The 17,987-nt window shown below is 39.7% G+C and overlaps 1 protein-coding gene across 1 annotated transcript in view; it reads right to left on the reverse strand.

The window, feature by feature from the left end:
* Positions 1-504: 504 nt before the first annotated feature.
* The window catches only part of LOC123518195, a 106,758-nt gene continuing 89,275 nt past the window's right edge, over positions 505-17,987 (reverse strand). Inside the window, exons 3-4 of the mRNA XM_045278894.1 lie at positions 17,763-17,878; positions 505-2,170 (exon numbers count right to left, since the gene is read on the reverse strand). Of these exons, the coding sequence (XP_045134829.1) occupies positions 1,875-2,170; positions 17,763-17,878 (412 nt within the window). The 3' untranslated portion in view covers positions 505-1,874. The remainder of the gene's footprint in view (positions 2,171-17,762; positions 17,879-17,987) is intronic.

The following is a 17,987-nucleotide window of genomic DNA, read 5'->3' on the forward strand; positions in this document are numbered from 1 at the left end:
TGAAAAAAAAAAATTATATAACACCAAACAAGAACACCAACCACCCTTCACTAATACAACCCAAGCACACGAATAATCACCTAACAAACCAACGAACAAAGAGAAGTACATAGGTAGAGGCAGGAAAGAGTCTTTATAAGTGAGCATGGAAGATGGGAAAGGAAAGGCGAGGAGACGAGAGTAACAGATAGGGAGGAGAACGAGCAAACATACTGAAATGGCCGTCATGAAACTGAAGAGCTGATGAAACGAGGAGCAGGGGATGGGAGGGCGACGATGGAGGAAGAAGAGGAGGAGGAAGAGGAGGAGGAGGAGGAGGGAGGGTGATGATGATGATGAAGAAGAAATGATGAAGAAGAAGAAAAAGAAGAAGAAGAAGAAGAAGAGAAACTGAGATAAATAGTTGCAAAATGAGAGAAGGAAAGTGTTGATAGAAATTATGCTTTCCTGAAATATATAGAAACAAGAAACCTAAAAACAATATACAAGACATTTGGTGGAAAATTACGATGAAAGAGCAAATGTAACAAACTACAAAAGAGGAGAAAAAACACAGTACAGAGAGAGAGAGAGAGAGAGAGAGAGAGAGAGAGAATGGTACACGTTCTCATAAATTATTGAGAGGGTAAAGAGACGCAACCACAAGACACACCGCCGTTCCCCTATTCCTGCCGTCCCCTCACCTCTCTTCCCCCTCTTTATTCCCTCCTTTCCATCCCCTTCACCATCTTCTCTCCATCCATCTCTTTGTCCCTGCGTTACTTACTCCTGACACTTTTCATTTTCTGTCAGTTTATTTGTCATTTTTCTTTATCATTTCTTTTTCTTTTCTTCTTCTTCTACTATATCTTATTTTCTTCATATAATTTTGTAGGTATTCATTCCTCCACTTGGCGGGGATGGTCTTTGAAAATATTATGTTCTTGTTACTTTTGCTGCTTGTTGTTCGGTTGTTTTATCATTACTTTCACAATACACATCATATTTACATAAAATTACAATTCTTTCCACTGCCAGTCATTTCAGCTACCCCTTCCTCTCTTCCCCCCTAGCTACCGCCAGATTCAGTACACGGCAGCACTGCGCGAACAAAACCATTTTTCGGTGGTGTAGTGGCCTCTCGGGGACTAATTCAACCTTTCTTCAATTATGCCGCTAGTCCCTTCTGGAATAGCATTGAGAAACCTACTTTTTTTCATTCCTCTCTTTCCAATTTATTGTTTATTTCTATCCCTGTTTCCATTTAAGTGAAAAGAAAAGAATGTGTATAGCTGTATCGTTGGGCTTTCTCCTCTCGGCACCAGCACCTATATTCCTTCATGTCCTGTGCCACTATACTGCAGGACAGGCTGCATTCATCCACTTTATGTCCTGCAACTCATACACTTTGAAGTCATTTCCAGAACTCGAATGGGTTTTGCGCCTTTATGTGCAATATTCCTCTCTCCGAGTGGATTCAGCACTTTTCAGACCTTGTCGTGCAACCATTATTGAAACACCTGCCGTATGAGTGTATGCCTCCTTTTTTTGTTGATACTTTAATTACCGACAGGATGTTTCGCTCTTCCATTGTTTTGAGATACGATTATGTACTTTTTTTATTTAGTGTACCGGTATGTATATATATATTTTTTCTAATTAGACCTTTAACTGCAATGTGATTGCTTTCTCATGCTATACTGCTTAGACACACATATCTGCACTGCTCTCTCAAATACCTAATTCTTCAACACAGAAAAGAATCATCCTTCTTTATCATTTTCCGAAGCAACATTCCATTTCACTAATGTCAACAAAATACGACATTGACAGTAAAAGTTCAAAAGAATTTCCAAGACGAAACTATCTTAATCTTTCCTAATTCATCTCTCCTCTCATATCATCTCGGCACCATCCTCATCAGCACATGTGGAACGTCTCGAGGAGAGTGCGGATGGCCTGCTCCTCGCCGCTCCTCGCCGCCCAACAAAGGAATCAATCAGCCAACACTGGGTCTTGGGCCTCACGTCATTGAACCAATGGGGACATTGACTTCTTGGAGTCAGTGGCCTGTTCCTAGTCTGCGGGGAACGAATTTGGGTACGGCGCTCCCTGTTATACTGCCACGCCTTACAGTGACTCTTGGACGCCGCTCCTTCATCACCAGCCACCGCAGCCCTCCTCCAGATTCCTAAATAATACAGAGGCTTGGTATGAGGAACTGAATTATGCCTGTGGGATCCTAAATTTGTCGCAGTAATGGATGGTTTACGCATGCTTTAGAAACCATATCATTCATGACTGATGAAACCATGAGTATTCCACATACATTTTTATAATTATAACTCATAAATATTCATGAGATGAAAATTTTACTGTAACACTGTTGCTTTGCTCACGAGCTGTGTAGAAAATTATGCAACAAACGACTTCTGTTAATATCCAGACTTTATTTTCCCACGTCCTCTTTCATTTACCCGGAACAAAGATTACCTCAAGCGAGGACTAGCACCCGAACCCTGGTCAAGGTAGCCATAGTGGGCAGGAAATACACCCCTTCTCCCTTAACATCAAGAGTGGAGCACATTCATGTGTGATTCTTTACTCCACCATGCCATTAACTGAAGATTTCTGACAGGTAGGTCCCAATTGTCATAAGAACATAACATTAATGCGCTGCAAGGATCAAATAGATCCATGAACAATTAGGTACTTATTCGCAAATCAACCATTTATGACTATATCTATTCTCGATGTAAGAATTTTTTAATCAGCAATTATCGTTCTCTGTTAGGATGATCATCTTTATATATATATATATATATATATATATATATATATATATATATATATATATATATATATATATATATATATATATATATATATATATATATATATATATATATATATATATATATATATATATATATATATATATATATATATATATATATATATATATATATATATATATATATATATATATATATATATATATAACCGAAACGATAATTTGCTCCCAGCGAGGTATAATATCACTAGTTCAGGGGACGCTGTGAACTTCCCATTAAAGCTATTTGTGGTCTCACTGAACGTTTCTCTTTCTATCTCACACCTCAAAAGGGATAGTCACAGTCTGCTCTCCAAAGACAACTCTCCTTCTTCTCACAAAACTACATGAACTTTCCACATACACACATCCTACACTTAGAATTAAAAACTAAAAATTATCGACGCCAAATCCAGCCTCAGAGTCCCCTTCTGGGGAGGGGAGCAGAGATGTCCCCATGTCAAACTGCTCTCTCGGTGGCGACCCAAATGTCTTGACACCTCCCTCAACATTTTCTTCATTAACTTCTGCAACATTCACGGTCTTAGATATAATTTTCAATCTGTAAAACGCCACCTCTCCTCTACTAAACCTCGTCTTCTTTACCTCACAAAAGCACAGCTGTCTGAGGTAACTGATAGTAGCTCCTTTTCTGTTCCCTCCTCTTTTCTCTATCCTCATTTTCGTTCAAAAGCTGTATGTTGCGTCTATGTGCGCAATGAATTAACTTGCTCTCATGCCCACCCTCTTGGATCTTCCGAGTTTTCCATCATATGGCTTAGACTAAATAGTCACTTTCTAAATTCATCTGTGCTGGCCATCTCTCCCCTAACTCCTCTGACTGTAGTAAATTCTTTGAATATTTAACTTTCAAAGTGGAGCACATTCTGTCCCTCTACCCCAGTGGTTCTTAGCCTGGGGTACCTGTACCCCCAAGGGGTACGAAACCTTAAACCTAGGGGTACGAGACATGGTAGCCAGTGCAATGGTACCGTTTGTTTACCATGAGAAAGCAAAACATATATTTTCCTAATTTTTCTCCTACTATAATTGTCTCAATTTCTTAAGTTAGTGTTGTAAACACTATCACTAATCCTTTTCATATGTTTGTATAGTATTTATATTGGAGGGGGTACGGGCACTGAAAAAAGTTAATAACCATTGCTCTACCCTATTGCAGAGATCTCCACCCTAGAAGATTTCGAATTTCATCACCAGCTTTGACTTTCCTCTCTCTTCACTGACCATCCTGGTGAACTAGCCTCCAACTTTGCTATCCTCCATGATCTATAGCAACTGGTGTAATACCATATTTGTATTTCTGACCGTCTTGGAGATACTCCCAACATTCTTAATTTTTTCCTTACCTCTAATCATTCTACTTATGCTGTTACCCTATCTTCTCCGTTGGGCAGCTCTGATCACAATTTAATTTCTGTATCATTCCTTTGTCTCCAATCCCTCCTCAGGATCCCCCAAAACGGAGGTGCCTCTAGTGCCTCTGCCAGTTGGGAGAACCTGAGGAGGTATTAGGATGATTTTCCCTGGAATGGTTACTGTTTCCGTACCAGAGACCAATCTCTGTGTGCTGAACGCATAACAGAGCTAATAGTGTCTGGTATGAAGGCGTACATTCCTCACTCGTTTTTCTCAACCTAAACCTTCTAAACCTTGGTTTAGTCCGTTCTCGTGCTATATCCGTATGATAAGAGAGGTTGCCCATAAAAGGTACTTGAGCCTTCCACCTCCTGAATCTCATATACTTCATATTTCTGCCCGGAATCATGCCAAGTCTGTTCTTCATCTTGCCAAACACTCCTTCATAAATAGAAAATGTCAAAATCTATCAAACTCAAATTGCCCTCGAAACTTCTGGCATCTGGCCAAAAAAATCAATAATAACTTTACTTCTTCGTCTTTCACACATTTATTTCATCCTGATGGCACCACTGCCATATCATCTGTCTCTAAAGGTGAACTCTTCTCTCAAACCTTTGCTAATAATTCCACCTTGGATGCTTCTGGGCTTACCCATCCTTCTCCTCCTCCCTCTGACTATTTCATGCCTTCAATCAAAGTTCTTCGTAATAATGTTTTCCATGCCCTCGCTGGGCTAAACCCTCGGAAGGCTTCTGGACCTGATGGGGTCCCTCCTATTTTTCTCAAAAACTACGCTTCCGTGTTTACACCTTGCCTGGCCAAACCCGTTCAACTATGTCTATAAACTTCTACCTTTCCTTCTTGCTGGAAGTTTGCCTACATTCAGCCTGTTCCTAAAATAGATGACCGTTCTAATCCCTCAAACTACAGCCATATAGCTTTAATCTCTTGCTTGTCTAAAGTTTTTTTTCAATCTATCCTCTATAGAAAGATTCTCAAACACCTGTCACTTCACAATCTTCTATCTGATCACAAGTATGGCTTCCGTCAAGATCGCTCTAATGGTGATCTTCTGGCGTTCCTTACTGAGTCTTGGTCATTCTTTTTTTAGAGATTTCCATAAAACTTTTGCTGTCGCGTTAGATATATCAAACGCTTTTGATAGAGTCTTGAACAAAGCTTAAATTTCAAGACTGCCCTCTTACGGTTTCTATCCTTTCTCTGCGACTTTTTCTCAAGTGTCCTTTCTGACCGTTCTATTGTAGCCTTGGTAGACGGCCACTGTTCTCCTCCTACATCTACCTTCCCTCCAGGCTCTATTAAGAAATGATAGTATACTCCTTCTCAGGCTTGCTCCTCCTTCTTTTACCAGTTCTGATGTTATTCCATCCGACTCACGTAATTTCCCATTCCGCATTTTCATAATTGCTTCATTTAATTTCTCTTCAGTAATTCTGTCTTCCACATCTTCGTCGATCTCTTTTTCATTGTCTATGTCTTCATCTTCATGCTCATGCTTTGTCTACTGTCTCTCGTTTACAAGTTTCCAAAAGTTCTCCATCCATCTCGCATTCATTGCTGCCGGAGTTGTCAGGAATTCTCCATTCTCGTCCTTTATATTTGTTACTCCACAGGTTTGTTTTCTGTATACTTTTGCAAGACCATAAAGTTGCTTTTTATATCGTAGTAAATCTTCTTTTAACTATTTTCCTCTCTCTTGCCGAAATCTTTTCTTTGCACGTTCCTCCTCCCTATTAACATTTCTCCTTGTTTCTTCATATTCTAATTTACTTTCCGGTGTTCTCCTTTTCAGTTATGCCCTAATTTTCTTTGCTTTATCTTTCACAAGGTTTCTTAGCTCTTCAGTCCACCATGGCAATGCTTCTTCTTGCTTCCCCCAACCCATCTAGTTCAAGGCCATCTCCTCCGCACTTTCAGTAATACTATTCCATAAAGCTAACCAGTCGTCTCCTTCCCCACCTTGCTGTCCTTTTGTTAGGATTTCTTTAAATCCTTATTGGTACTTTTCCTTTATGTCTGCATCCTTTAATTCATCTGTTTTCATCACTTTCTATATATTTTTCTTGGGAGATATGACTTCAGGTAGTTTTAGGTCGGCCACCACTAGTCTCTGGTCAGAGTGTAATGATTCTCCTGGAAACACTTTCACATCCTCGACAACTTTCTTATCTGATGAAATGACATAGTCTATTACCGACTTCTGATCAAACTGCCCCGTGTTGTTATTCCATTTGTGTCTGGAATATTTATGCTCTTCTGGGTGAAGAACCCGTTCATAATATATTTATATGAATTTTTATACCTAGTGTAGTTTTCAGTTACCTATCAGTCTAACATCATAGCTGTAAGTACAATGTTCTGCCTTCCTTTTTTTTTCTGTGACAGTGTAGATTTTCCGTATTTCTGTATCTAACTGTCAGTCAGTCTGTTTATCTGTCTGCCCGGCTTTGTTTCTGATTACTATTTTTGCCTTCGTTTGCCTTCGTTTGTGTGTGTGTGTGTGTGTGTGTGTGTGTGTGTGTGTGTGTGTGTGTGTGTGTGTGTGTGTGTGTGTGTGTGTGTAATTCACCTCGGTCGCCTGCTGGTCACCCAGCCAATCTTCCCCATTACGGAGCGAGCTCAGAGCTCATAGACCAATCTTCGGGTAGGACTGAGACCACATCACACACAACACACACCGGGAAAGCGAGGCCACAACCCCTCGAGTTACATCCCGTACCTATTTACTGCTAGGTGAACAGGGGCCACACCTTAAGAGGCTTGTTCATTTGCCTCGCCGCTTACCGGGATTCGAACCCGGCCCTCTCGATTGTGAGTCGAGTGTGCTAAATACTACACTACGCGATGTGTGTGTGTGTGTGTGTGTGTGTGTGTGTGTGTGTGTGTGTGTGTGTGTGTGTGTGTGTGTGTGTGTGTGTGTGTTCTCTCTCTCTCTCTCTCTCTCTCTCTCTCTCTCTCTCTCTCTCTCTCTCGCCAGTAAAACGCACCACTTCCATTCCTCCAATGTTTTGTGGCCACTTTGTCTTTCATTCTCCCATTATCTGTGATTTTTATGAAGGCCTACCCATTTCCTCGCCCCTTAATGCTGTTCTTTATCTATTGCACTTTTTATCTCTCTCTAGTGGGATCTATTTTTCCATCGACCTTGTTTATTGGTTAATTAACGTTTTTAGTTACGTTATGATTCTACTTCCGTTTATTTTTTTCCTTTTCTTTTTATCATTGTTTTTCTTTACGCGGCACAATAAGCTGTCATATTTCAAGGTTTATTTTTATTTCCTTTTATATTGGAAAGAAGAAAAGAAACTATCCAAAGGTCACGGAGGAAAATAAACGGAGGAGGAAAGACTCACATTCCAAGCAAAAGGAACGGTGAGGAAGTGAAGAGGAAAATAAGCTCAAACATTTCACACATACCAAAGAAAGGAAAATGAAGAAAGGGGAAATCATTCACACATACCAGGCAGAAGAAAGAATATGATAAAGTCAAGAGAGGAATGAAAAAAAAACAAGAGGAATTCACATATTTCGAGTACACAAATGAAGCATTAATTGAAAGGAAAGAATTTCGCACACAACCCAAGTATAGAGGAGAAAAACAGAGGAGAGAGGAAATTAAAAAGCAAGTTAATTAAAAGAAACAACGCACTCTAAATAAAAATGTTACTTGCATAAAAATGAACACGTGTAGCCAGAGCAGTAAAGAATCGAGAGCCTGCAATGCATTTCAGGGAATGGGAACGCTATCTGATGTATTCTGAAACGCTTTAGGCTCTCATTAAAACTATTTCAAAGGCTACAGAGAAGAGTGGTTGGTGTCTCTGTGGAGTTTCCATAAAGCGATGCAAAGACCTTGTTAAACCATCATTGAAATCATGAGAATATGTATGAAAACCGTATTCAACTCCCTCTAGAGCTTGCTGAAAGTTCAGACACCATATGACACTATTACTAAAATGGAATAAGTAAAAACAGTGAGTATTAAAGGAACATATACGTTGTTGACCAATCACCAAAAATAAGAATTAAAAAATATGAGATCCTAAGAATATAAGAAAATAAGGTGCTCTACAGGAAACCATACGGCCTTCACGTGGCAGTACCTATATGAAACATAAGTACTTTATATATCCACCTGTCGTTTCGATCCATAAAGTTTCAATAATTTCACTGGGGCATATTCAAAGCTCAAAATCTTTGTTAGACTATCGAAACAATAGCGAAATAATGCATGGAAGCTACAATTTCTCCTTATAACCTGATAAAAGTGAGAAGCCCTTATCAATCATCACTTAAATCATAAATAAAACACCTCAACTCGCAAAAAAAATTCAATGCCTTCCAATGGAGCTTGTTAAGTAACGATAATACATGGAAACGCATAAAAATACCTCTCGAGTCCCTTGTTGAACCAATGCCTGGAATTGCTACAAAAGGGAACAAAAGAAGCAAGGAAACCAAGAGAAGAGGAGGGACGAAAAAACGATAGCGAAAAAATGTAAATAAAAGCAGAGAAAAAGGAGGATAAATTGAAAGGAGAAGAGAATCTGACAAAACAAGGAAAACAAAGAGAGAGAGAGAGAGAGAGAGAGAGAGAGAGAGAGAGAGAGAGAGAGAGAGAGAGAGAGAGAGAGAGAGAGAGAGAGAGAGAGAGAGAGAGAGAGAGAGAGAGTGAGAGTGTGAGAGAGAGTGTGTGTGTGTGTGTGTGTGTGTGTGTGTGTGTGTGTGTGTGTGTGTGTGTGTGTGTGTGTGTGTGTGTGTGTGTGTGTGTGTGTGTGTGTGTGTGTGTGTGTGTGTGTGTGTGTGTGTGTGTGTGTGTGTGTGTGTGTGTGTGTGTGTGTGTGTGTGTGTGTGTGTGTGTGTGTGTGTGTGTGTGTGTGTGTGTGTGTGTGTGTGTGTGTGTGTGTGTGTGTGTGTGTGTGTGTGTGTGTGTGTGTGTGTGTGTGTGTGTGTGTGTGTGTGTGTGTGTGTGTGTGTCCTAAAAGAAATGACACAACACGAAATAAATGGTGAGGCAGTTTAGACAGTAAAAAGAGGGACGAGGGAGAAAGAGAAGACAGGAGGAAGGAAACGGAGGAAGGAAGGCGGTAGGGAAGGAAACACACGCGCGTCTTTAACTCGTAGAAAGAAATTTACCGTCACGCTGATACATTAACGACTCCCTGGCATAAATTAGGACGCCGTTTTTTTAACCTGACTTACTGTTTCCAAGAGAGAGAGAGAGAGAGAGAGGGGGGGTGGAGGAAGAAAGGAGAAGGAAATGAAGGAAGGAAGGAAAGAAGGAAGAGAAAGAAGTGAGGAAGGAAAGATCTCGAAACGTAGCAAGTTAAAAAAAAGTAAGTAAATAAGAGAAAAAAATGTTAAGAGGAGAAAACAGGTTTGCAATAAAGACTGAATATGAGGAAGTGAGAAGATGGAATATCATTATGGATTTCAGTGGTTTTAGAAGAAAAAAAAAACATTCACACACTTGAAATCTATCGAAGAGGAAACATGGAAGAAAAGAAAGACTGGAAAATTCAAAAGAAAACGAGAAACAGGAGAGGCAGAATTGAAGGGATGGAAAACAAATAGGGGAAGGATGTACGTGTAAGGTGAGATAGAAAATTCGACAAATAATAGAACGAAAAAGAACACGTGGGGAGTTCAAAATACTGAATTAATTGATGCGCGTCTGAATCAAATGAATATATATACGAGTGTGTGTGTGTGTGTGTGTGTGTGTGTGTGTGTGTGTGTGTGTTTATCTATATATACTTTTACAATATAACATAAGAGAGTAATCAAAGGAAGCTGTAAATGGAAAGAATAAAATGAAGTACCCATAAATACTGAAGGGTGGAAATTACGCTGGGATAATTAATGTCTTCCTTAAGCCCCGAGAGAGAGAGAGAGAGAGAGAGAGAGAGAGAGAGAGAGAGAGAGAGAGAGAGAGAGAGAGAGAGAGAGAGAGAGAGAGAGAGAGAGAGAGAGAGAGAGAGAGAGAAAGGGGACACAGCAGAAAAAAAATGACAGAAAAAAATTAAGAGGATAAGGGTAAAATCTTCACTAAATTCGGGTCATATTGTGCCCACCTTATCTGGTCGTCCCTTTGTTTTTTTCCCTCCTTTTCTCCTCCCGTTTCCCTCCCAAGAAGTGATGGCGAGAGAAAGACTGAGGGAGTTGCCATAAAATTGGACGAAGAAAACGAAGGATGAGGACAAAAAAGTAATGAAGGCTGATAGTGAATCTGGGACTTAGCGCTAAGATGGAGAAAGATAAAAGGCAGACTGGAAGAGAAACAAGATTACGAGAGAGAGAGAGAGAGAGAGAGAGAGAGAGAGAGAGAGAGAGAGACAGACAGACAGACAGACAGACAGACAGACAGACAGACAGACAGACAGACAGACAGACAGACAGACAGACAGAAAAGAAAGAAATCACACACACACACACACACACACACACACACACACACACACACACACACACACACACACACACACACACACACACACACACACACACACACACACACACACACACACACACACACACACACACGCGCGCGTGAAGACGAAAAAGAAGGAGAAGAAGAAGAAGAAGAAGATAGGAAGGAAAAAGTAAAAAAATAATTGAAAAGCTAGAGGAAGAAACAATAAAAAAACAAGATGTAAAGAAAATATGCATATGAAAAAAAGAGGAGGAGGAGGAGGAGGAGGAGGAGGAGGAGGAGGAGGAGGAGGAGGAGGAGGAGGAGGAGGAGGAGGAGGAGGAGGAGGAGGAGGAGGAGGAGGAGGAGGAGGAGGAGGAGGAGGAGGAGGAGGAAGGAGAACAGGGGCATTAAGAAACCACAAAATTTTCAAGTATTTAAGGAACAAGGAAGAAAGAAGCACATCAGCATATCATTAGTGGGGAAGATTATGAGGATTACTGCAGCCACTAGGGAAGAAGAGGCACAAGAGAGAGGGAAGGTAAGGAGGAAGGGAATGAAGAATGGGCAACGAGGGATTGAAAGGGGGAGGCCGAAAGAGGCAGAGTCCAGAGGGATTAATGAAGCTGAGAAGGACTCCAAGATAATAAAAGGATGGAGAGAGAGAGAGAGAGAGAGAGAGAGAGAGAGAGAGAGAGAGAGAGAGAGAGAGAGAGAGAGAGAGAGAGAGAGAGAGAGAGAGAGAGAGAGAGAGATGAGGGGTGGTAGTGGTTGAAGGGAAATCTCTGGTGGAAAAAAAAAGGTATTACTTTTTCAGCAAAGAAGAAAAGTGCAGATAAAGATTGCATAGCTTGAGCAGGAAGAGGAGCAATAGGAGGAGGAGGAGGAGGAGGAGGAGGAGGAGGAGGAAGAGAAAGAGAAAGGAGGAGGAGGAGGAGGAGGAGGAGGAGGAGGAGGAGGAGGAGGAGGAGGAGGAGGAGGAGAACAACAACAACAACAACAACATGATGATGATGATGATGATTTTGAAAAAAAGTTGAAAAATGAAGAAGAAGAGAAAAAAAGAAAAAGAAAAAGAAAAGAAGAAGAAGAAGAAGAAGAAGAAGAAGAAGAAGACGAAGAAGAAGAAGAAAAGATCAGCAATAACAACAACAACAACAACAACAACAACGTAAAGAGGAGGAGGAGGAGGAGGAGGAGGAGGAGGAGGAGGAGGAGGAGGGCAGATATGAATAAAGGGATATGAAAGAGAAGAAAATCAATAAATCAAACCTGAACAAAATTAGGTAAAATACAACTTCACTCCCAAAAAGAAAATCATGAAAAATATTGGAAAAATCTTTGAATGTAAAACTCATTGATTATTTACAGCATCTAATAAAGGGAGCTAGTAAGGATCTTGCTTTTATTACTATACCTAGTGGTAATGACACACTGGAGATAACACACCAAGATGTAGTACCTACCTGTATTCTCACTTCTATATGGAGGTATTTTCAAATCAGGAAGTTCTTTAGGGTAGGAATCGCACATAATTATTTTCGGTTTTCTTCACATACAGCCATGAGAGCAGGCTGATGTTAACTAGAGGTCCCTATATGTTCACATTATTCTTTTCCTTCGTAAGCACTTGTAACAGGGGACAATGCTGAGGTTAGCATCCCCTCTCACAGGCTCAGTGTGGGAATCTCTAGTTGTTATATTACATATATGTAATTAGAGCTAACTATAATAACATAGATAGACGTTTGATATTAACATATATTTAACTTTTACATTTATAATTAGATAGTACTTCAACTGTTGTAAGTGTTCTTAATCGTACGAGTCGGTCACCGTATCAGTGTATTTTGGTTGACGAAGGTCCACAGGAGAAGTTGCCAGTGAGAGATGGAATCTAATGATCGCACGATCTGGTCACGACGCTCCCGGCGACTGCCAGGGAGCTCTGAACTTGTCGTGCAGACTGTCTTAGTGCAGTGTAATTAACTGTACACTTAATATAGTGATAAACCAAGTTGTGTTTATGTTAACAGTCCTGGGATAGCTGTGTGAGAGATACTGAACGCGTGACACTTGCCCTACCAACAAACATTACAGTGCCCTTAACATTAACACAAGTTTGCTGCAAAACACATCCCCAGTAATCTAACTTCACTATTGATTTGGTGTATAATTTGTACGTCATAGGAAGATCAATGAATTAGGGAACACATAGTAGCTCACATCAGAAAACATACATGTCATAATATAGTTTCTTTTATCCTTTACCTTAACATTTATCATAGATAGATTGGTGATATCTACTTAACTTACGCATATTTCAATACACTTCGCAAGCGCACAATATAATCAAACACTCCAAAGTATAATTCAGAGTGTGGATCACGAGTACAAATCAACACAACACAACTGAGAGGAAAGCCTAGCATTACTGGAGACAAGATGATAAAATAATAATTTCAAAGAAAGCCATGTGTGGAGGTGACAAGGCCACCGATACACACACACACACACACACACACACACACACACACACACACACACACACACACACACACAGAGCGAGAGAGACGGCGCGCGTGCTGGAAGTATCATACATGTAGATTAACTAATATTCCTGTGGTGTAAGCTATTTATATTTTGGAATATTGTTAGCATCACTGATAATGGTAAGATTTGAACTATGATAAATATTTTTCAAAGATCGTTTATGTTCAGAAAACCTGACACATGCCTCTACAGTTATAGCAGCATCAGCAAATTGTGGTGTCTAATCATCCTGCACTAGCAGCCACCATATCAGGACCAAAGAAGCCTCTATTTAGGCCCGTGGAGCCAAATTCTGTTCAGTCAAATTATAGGAAGGGGACGGCACCTATTTCACATGTCCTCAGCATGGGACATGACAACTCCAGTACGCTACAGTTAAACATCATCTTTACTTCTTATCCTTTAAACTGTCTAGCTCTGAAATTATAGTCTTTGTTTCCATGAGTTGATAGCTAAAACTTTTTGTCCACTTTGTGGCAAGTTTCTTTTTCTTTTCTTTTTTTCTTTCTTTCTTCACGGCGCAGTCTAGCATGTACAGTATAATATTTATGTGACCTGAATATGTAACTTAACTTTTTTTTTGCCACGTGTATAAACGCCAATTTCAGGATAAGATGCAATGAATAAATAATTTTAATGTGATTTTCGTGATAGTAACGAGCTTCGTGACAAAATTCATATTTTTTCCTTTCACCCGACACATCACCTCGTGCAAAGAAAGAACAAATGCATAACACTGTTCAGCAGCAGAAAGCTGTGTGGTTATAAAGAAAAAAAAATTAGCTTGAGTGTTTCACACCCTAATGATGCCCATATATTAAAAAGCCCCGTCGAATTTCTATTCCTGCTTTATTAGTGCTGATTTTTAAATCAATAAAGAAAACCAATTTCAAGAAGTGAGCAACGCATAATGAAAGGAAGGTCTAATAATCAACTTGGTAAAAAAAGCTACTTTAACACTGTACGTCAGGCCTTGAGGGGGCGACGAGAGGCTGGTGGTAGCAGGGCAAGTAAATGTTGGTGAGGCGCATAGATACTTTCTAGATAAATTACACAGAGCCCAAGCAGCTCACATTACATATAAAACAATATAACCACAAAAGAACCACCCTAAATGGATGACAGATAGATTAAAATCCGACATAGAACAGAAGTGGAATGTATTTAAGAGACTTAAGGCAGGAGATGAGGCTTTAAGGCCACTGTACAATAGTGTAAGAATAGTTAAGAGGTTAACGAGGAAAGCTAAAAGTATTTATGAGTTGAGGACAGCCAGCCAGGTAAAGACGGATTCCAAGGGATTTTTCAGTTATACAAGATGAAAAGCAGAGAAGAAATAGGTTCTGTAAAGACATCTAATGGGTGAATGGTTAGCTCTGGGGAAGAGATTTGTAAAAGTATGAACAAGTGTTTTTTAATTGTCTTCACCCAGGAGAACACATAAAATATCCTAGATAGCGAACATATGTTTAGGGCAGAGGAGAGTGAGAAGCTGACAGATATTCATATAACAGGAGATAGATAAACTAAAGAAATTCAAGTCAACACGACCTGACGAAGTATACCCAAGGGTACTTAAGGAGGTCGTAAGTGAGCCTTTTAGCAGTGCTTTTTAGGATGTCAGAGTCAGGTGAGGTTCCGATATTGTGAAGACAATCTAATCTGATACCCATATTCAACACATTAATCGCGTTCGGATTTCCTGCCACTTCCTCCCTGTCCCGTTTAGTTTAACTGGGCGCAGTTTCATTACCACGCTACCCACGGACTAGAGAGGAAGTGAGTAGATTCTCTCTGTTTATGAGTTGCCAATGATGCAATAAAACTCGTGCTCCACCTGTGGTACACTACGCCATACAGTTCTGAATTTATGGCGTTGTACGCCACCAGTGGAGCACGCTCCTTGTGTACCATACTTGGCCTAACCTGCTATTACAAACATTGTTCTCTCAACACATTGCGTCAGTACATTCCAAACTTCAATCATTTCCATTTACAAGGAAAGAACAACTCACTCTTGATCCATCTACTCTCACATGACTTGTTTTTCACAAATGAAATTATTGTCCTAATTGTAACAGAAACTAATAGGTATGCTTAGCAAAAAAAATTGGCGTTTCACGTCACTTGAAGATCTAGACTGAAATCTTGGAAAATGACAACACATGATGAAATACGAAAATTCATAGGACTGATAATTTACATGGGAATTGTTGCATTGTCTGAGATTTCTCTGTACTGGTCAAAGAAAAACATGTAGACAACTTTGCATCCAGAGTAATGTCTCATTACTCTAGATACTCTCCAGAAAGGTTTGAGTTACTCCTTAGATTTTTACATATGTTCATCACCTTCAGATGATACAATATGTTTGTTTTTCAATCAATAAATTTAGACTTACTTCTTTTATGATTTTTTTTTTCAGTGAAGTGAAAATAATGCAACAGAGGGTGAACCAATTATATAGTGGCTTTCAATGTCTGTGAAGGAAATTATGATTTATGAGAAGCAAATTAACATTTATCTTTTATGAAATAGATTTTAAAAATATACGATTTTAAGGCGAAATTTAGCGCAATACTGGAAATTTATCATATGATTAATATATTTCTTTAAATTTATTTCTTACACTCACACTAAATAGCACTAAATGTTTTGATTGTCATACTTTAATTACATCCTTGGTTAGCATGAATAACATAATAGTACATGCTAAAGAAAAAAAAAAAGAAGGATTTTCAATTGAAAAATATCTAGATTTTTTTTGTGTATGCAAGCAAATGTACCACGGGTGGCACAATATGGAACAGTTGGGAATGCATGATGTAACAACACCAGTGGTACACATGGCAGGGAATGTGTTAAGAAAGGAGACAAAACTCTACCGTCTATGTAATTACAGACCTGTCAGCTTAACTTCAATTGTGGGCCAATTAATGGAATCAATAAAAGCGAAAAACATTAGGGATCACCTGGACAGACACGGTTTGATAAATCGCTCACAACATGGCTTTACAAAGGGAGACTCGTGCCTTACAAACTTGTCGAGTTTTTATGGTAAAGTTTATGAGGCGGCAGATAAGAGTGATAGTTACGACATCCTATACTTAGATTTCAGCAAAGCCTTTGTACCACATCAGAGGCTGTTGAGAAAGGTTAGGGCAAACGAGATAGAGGGTAAAATATTAGGCTGGATTAATTAAAGAGTGGTTATGCGAGAGGCAACAGAGGGTAGTAATTAATGGATCTAATTCCGAATGGGGTCAAGTAATTAGTGGGGTGCCACAGGGCACAGTTTTAGGGCCATTGTTATTTCTAATATACATCAATGACTTAAATAGTGGAATTAGTAGTGATATTAGTAAATTTGCAGATGACACGATAGATAGATATAAAAATTAATTAAATCAGATTCAGATGCTATCTGGACAGGAGGAACGAATGGACAGACAAATGGCACATGCAGTTCACTACTAACAAGTGCAGGATACTTAGCTTAGGTAGAGGTAATCTACACAATAGGTACATCATAAATAACGAGGCACTAGAAGGTTCAAAGTATGAAAAAGATTTAGGAGTCATAGTTAGCTCCGATCTTGGTCAAAGGAAGCAATGCATAGAGGCTAGGAATAAGGTAGATATGGTACTAGAATTCATTTTTAGGAGTGTTAAAAGCAGAAATCCCGAAGTAAAGTAACACTAAAATTACACTTGGCGCTGATCAGCCCACATCCGGACTATGCGGTGCAATTCTGGTCCCCACATTTTAGTAAGGATTGGAGTCAGTGCAACGGAGGATATCTAAAAAGATACAGAGAATGAGACACATCCCCTATGAAACGAGATTGAAGAAACTCAATTTGCATTCCCTACAGAGACGTAGGTTAAGAAGGAACCTGATAGAAGAATATAAGTGGTATCGGCGTTATAACATAGGGGACATGAGCAAAGTTCTTAAGATCAGTAGCGGGGACAGAACCAGAAATAATGGGTTTAAGCTTAAAAAAAATACAAGGTTAGGAGAAATATGGGAAGAAATTGGTTTTCAAACAGAACGGTTGATGAGTGGAACGGACTCAGTGGCCATGTAGCCAGTGCTAAGTCAATAGGGACCTTTAAAAGAAGACTAAATAAATTTATGGATGGGAATGACAGATGGAATTAGGTAGCTTTGCTCATACAGGGACTGCCACATGCAGGCCTGACAGTCTCTTGCAGATTCCTCTTTTCTTATGTCATGTTCTTATATTATGTTGAAATCATACTCTTCACCTAATGCTAGTATTTCTTCTACTACTACTACTACCACTACCGCTGCTGCTGCTGCTGATGATGATGTTGATGCTACCGTTACTACTATTACTACTACTTCTACTACTACTACTACTACTACTACTACTACTACTACTACTACTACTACTACTACCACCACCACTACTACTACTACTACCACTACTACTACAACTATTACTACTGCTACTTCTACTACTACTACTACTACTACTACTACTACTACTACTCCTCCTCCTACTGCTACTTGTAATGGCTGGAGAAACCCGCTGAGATCAGAAATGAGTCACTCACTGTTGTGTAGATGTCTGTGTAGCATAGCAGGCAGCACTAAGTAGTCCAAGGGGCAATGCAAACACACTTGTAACTGCCAGCAGCGTATTGCCACACGAGAAATAGGGAGGACAAGGCTGAAACGAAACGAGTGTGTGGCGGTACATTCGATACAACAACCAGCCAGTAACTGATTGAAAGGGCATGCCAAGTCTGTGAGTCCTGGCATGACCTTATTAGTATGTG

The sequence above is a fragment of the Portunus trituberculatus genome, chromosome 43, assembly GCF_017591435.1.
Source record: "Portunus trituberculatus isolate SZX2019 chromosome 43, ASM1759143v1, whole genome shotgun sequence".
Taxonomy (NCBI): domain Eukaryota; kingdom Metazoa; phylum Arthropoda; class Malacostraca; order Decapoda; family Portunidae; genus Portunus; species Portunus trituberculatus.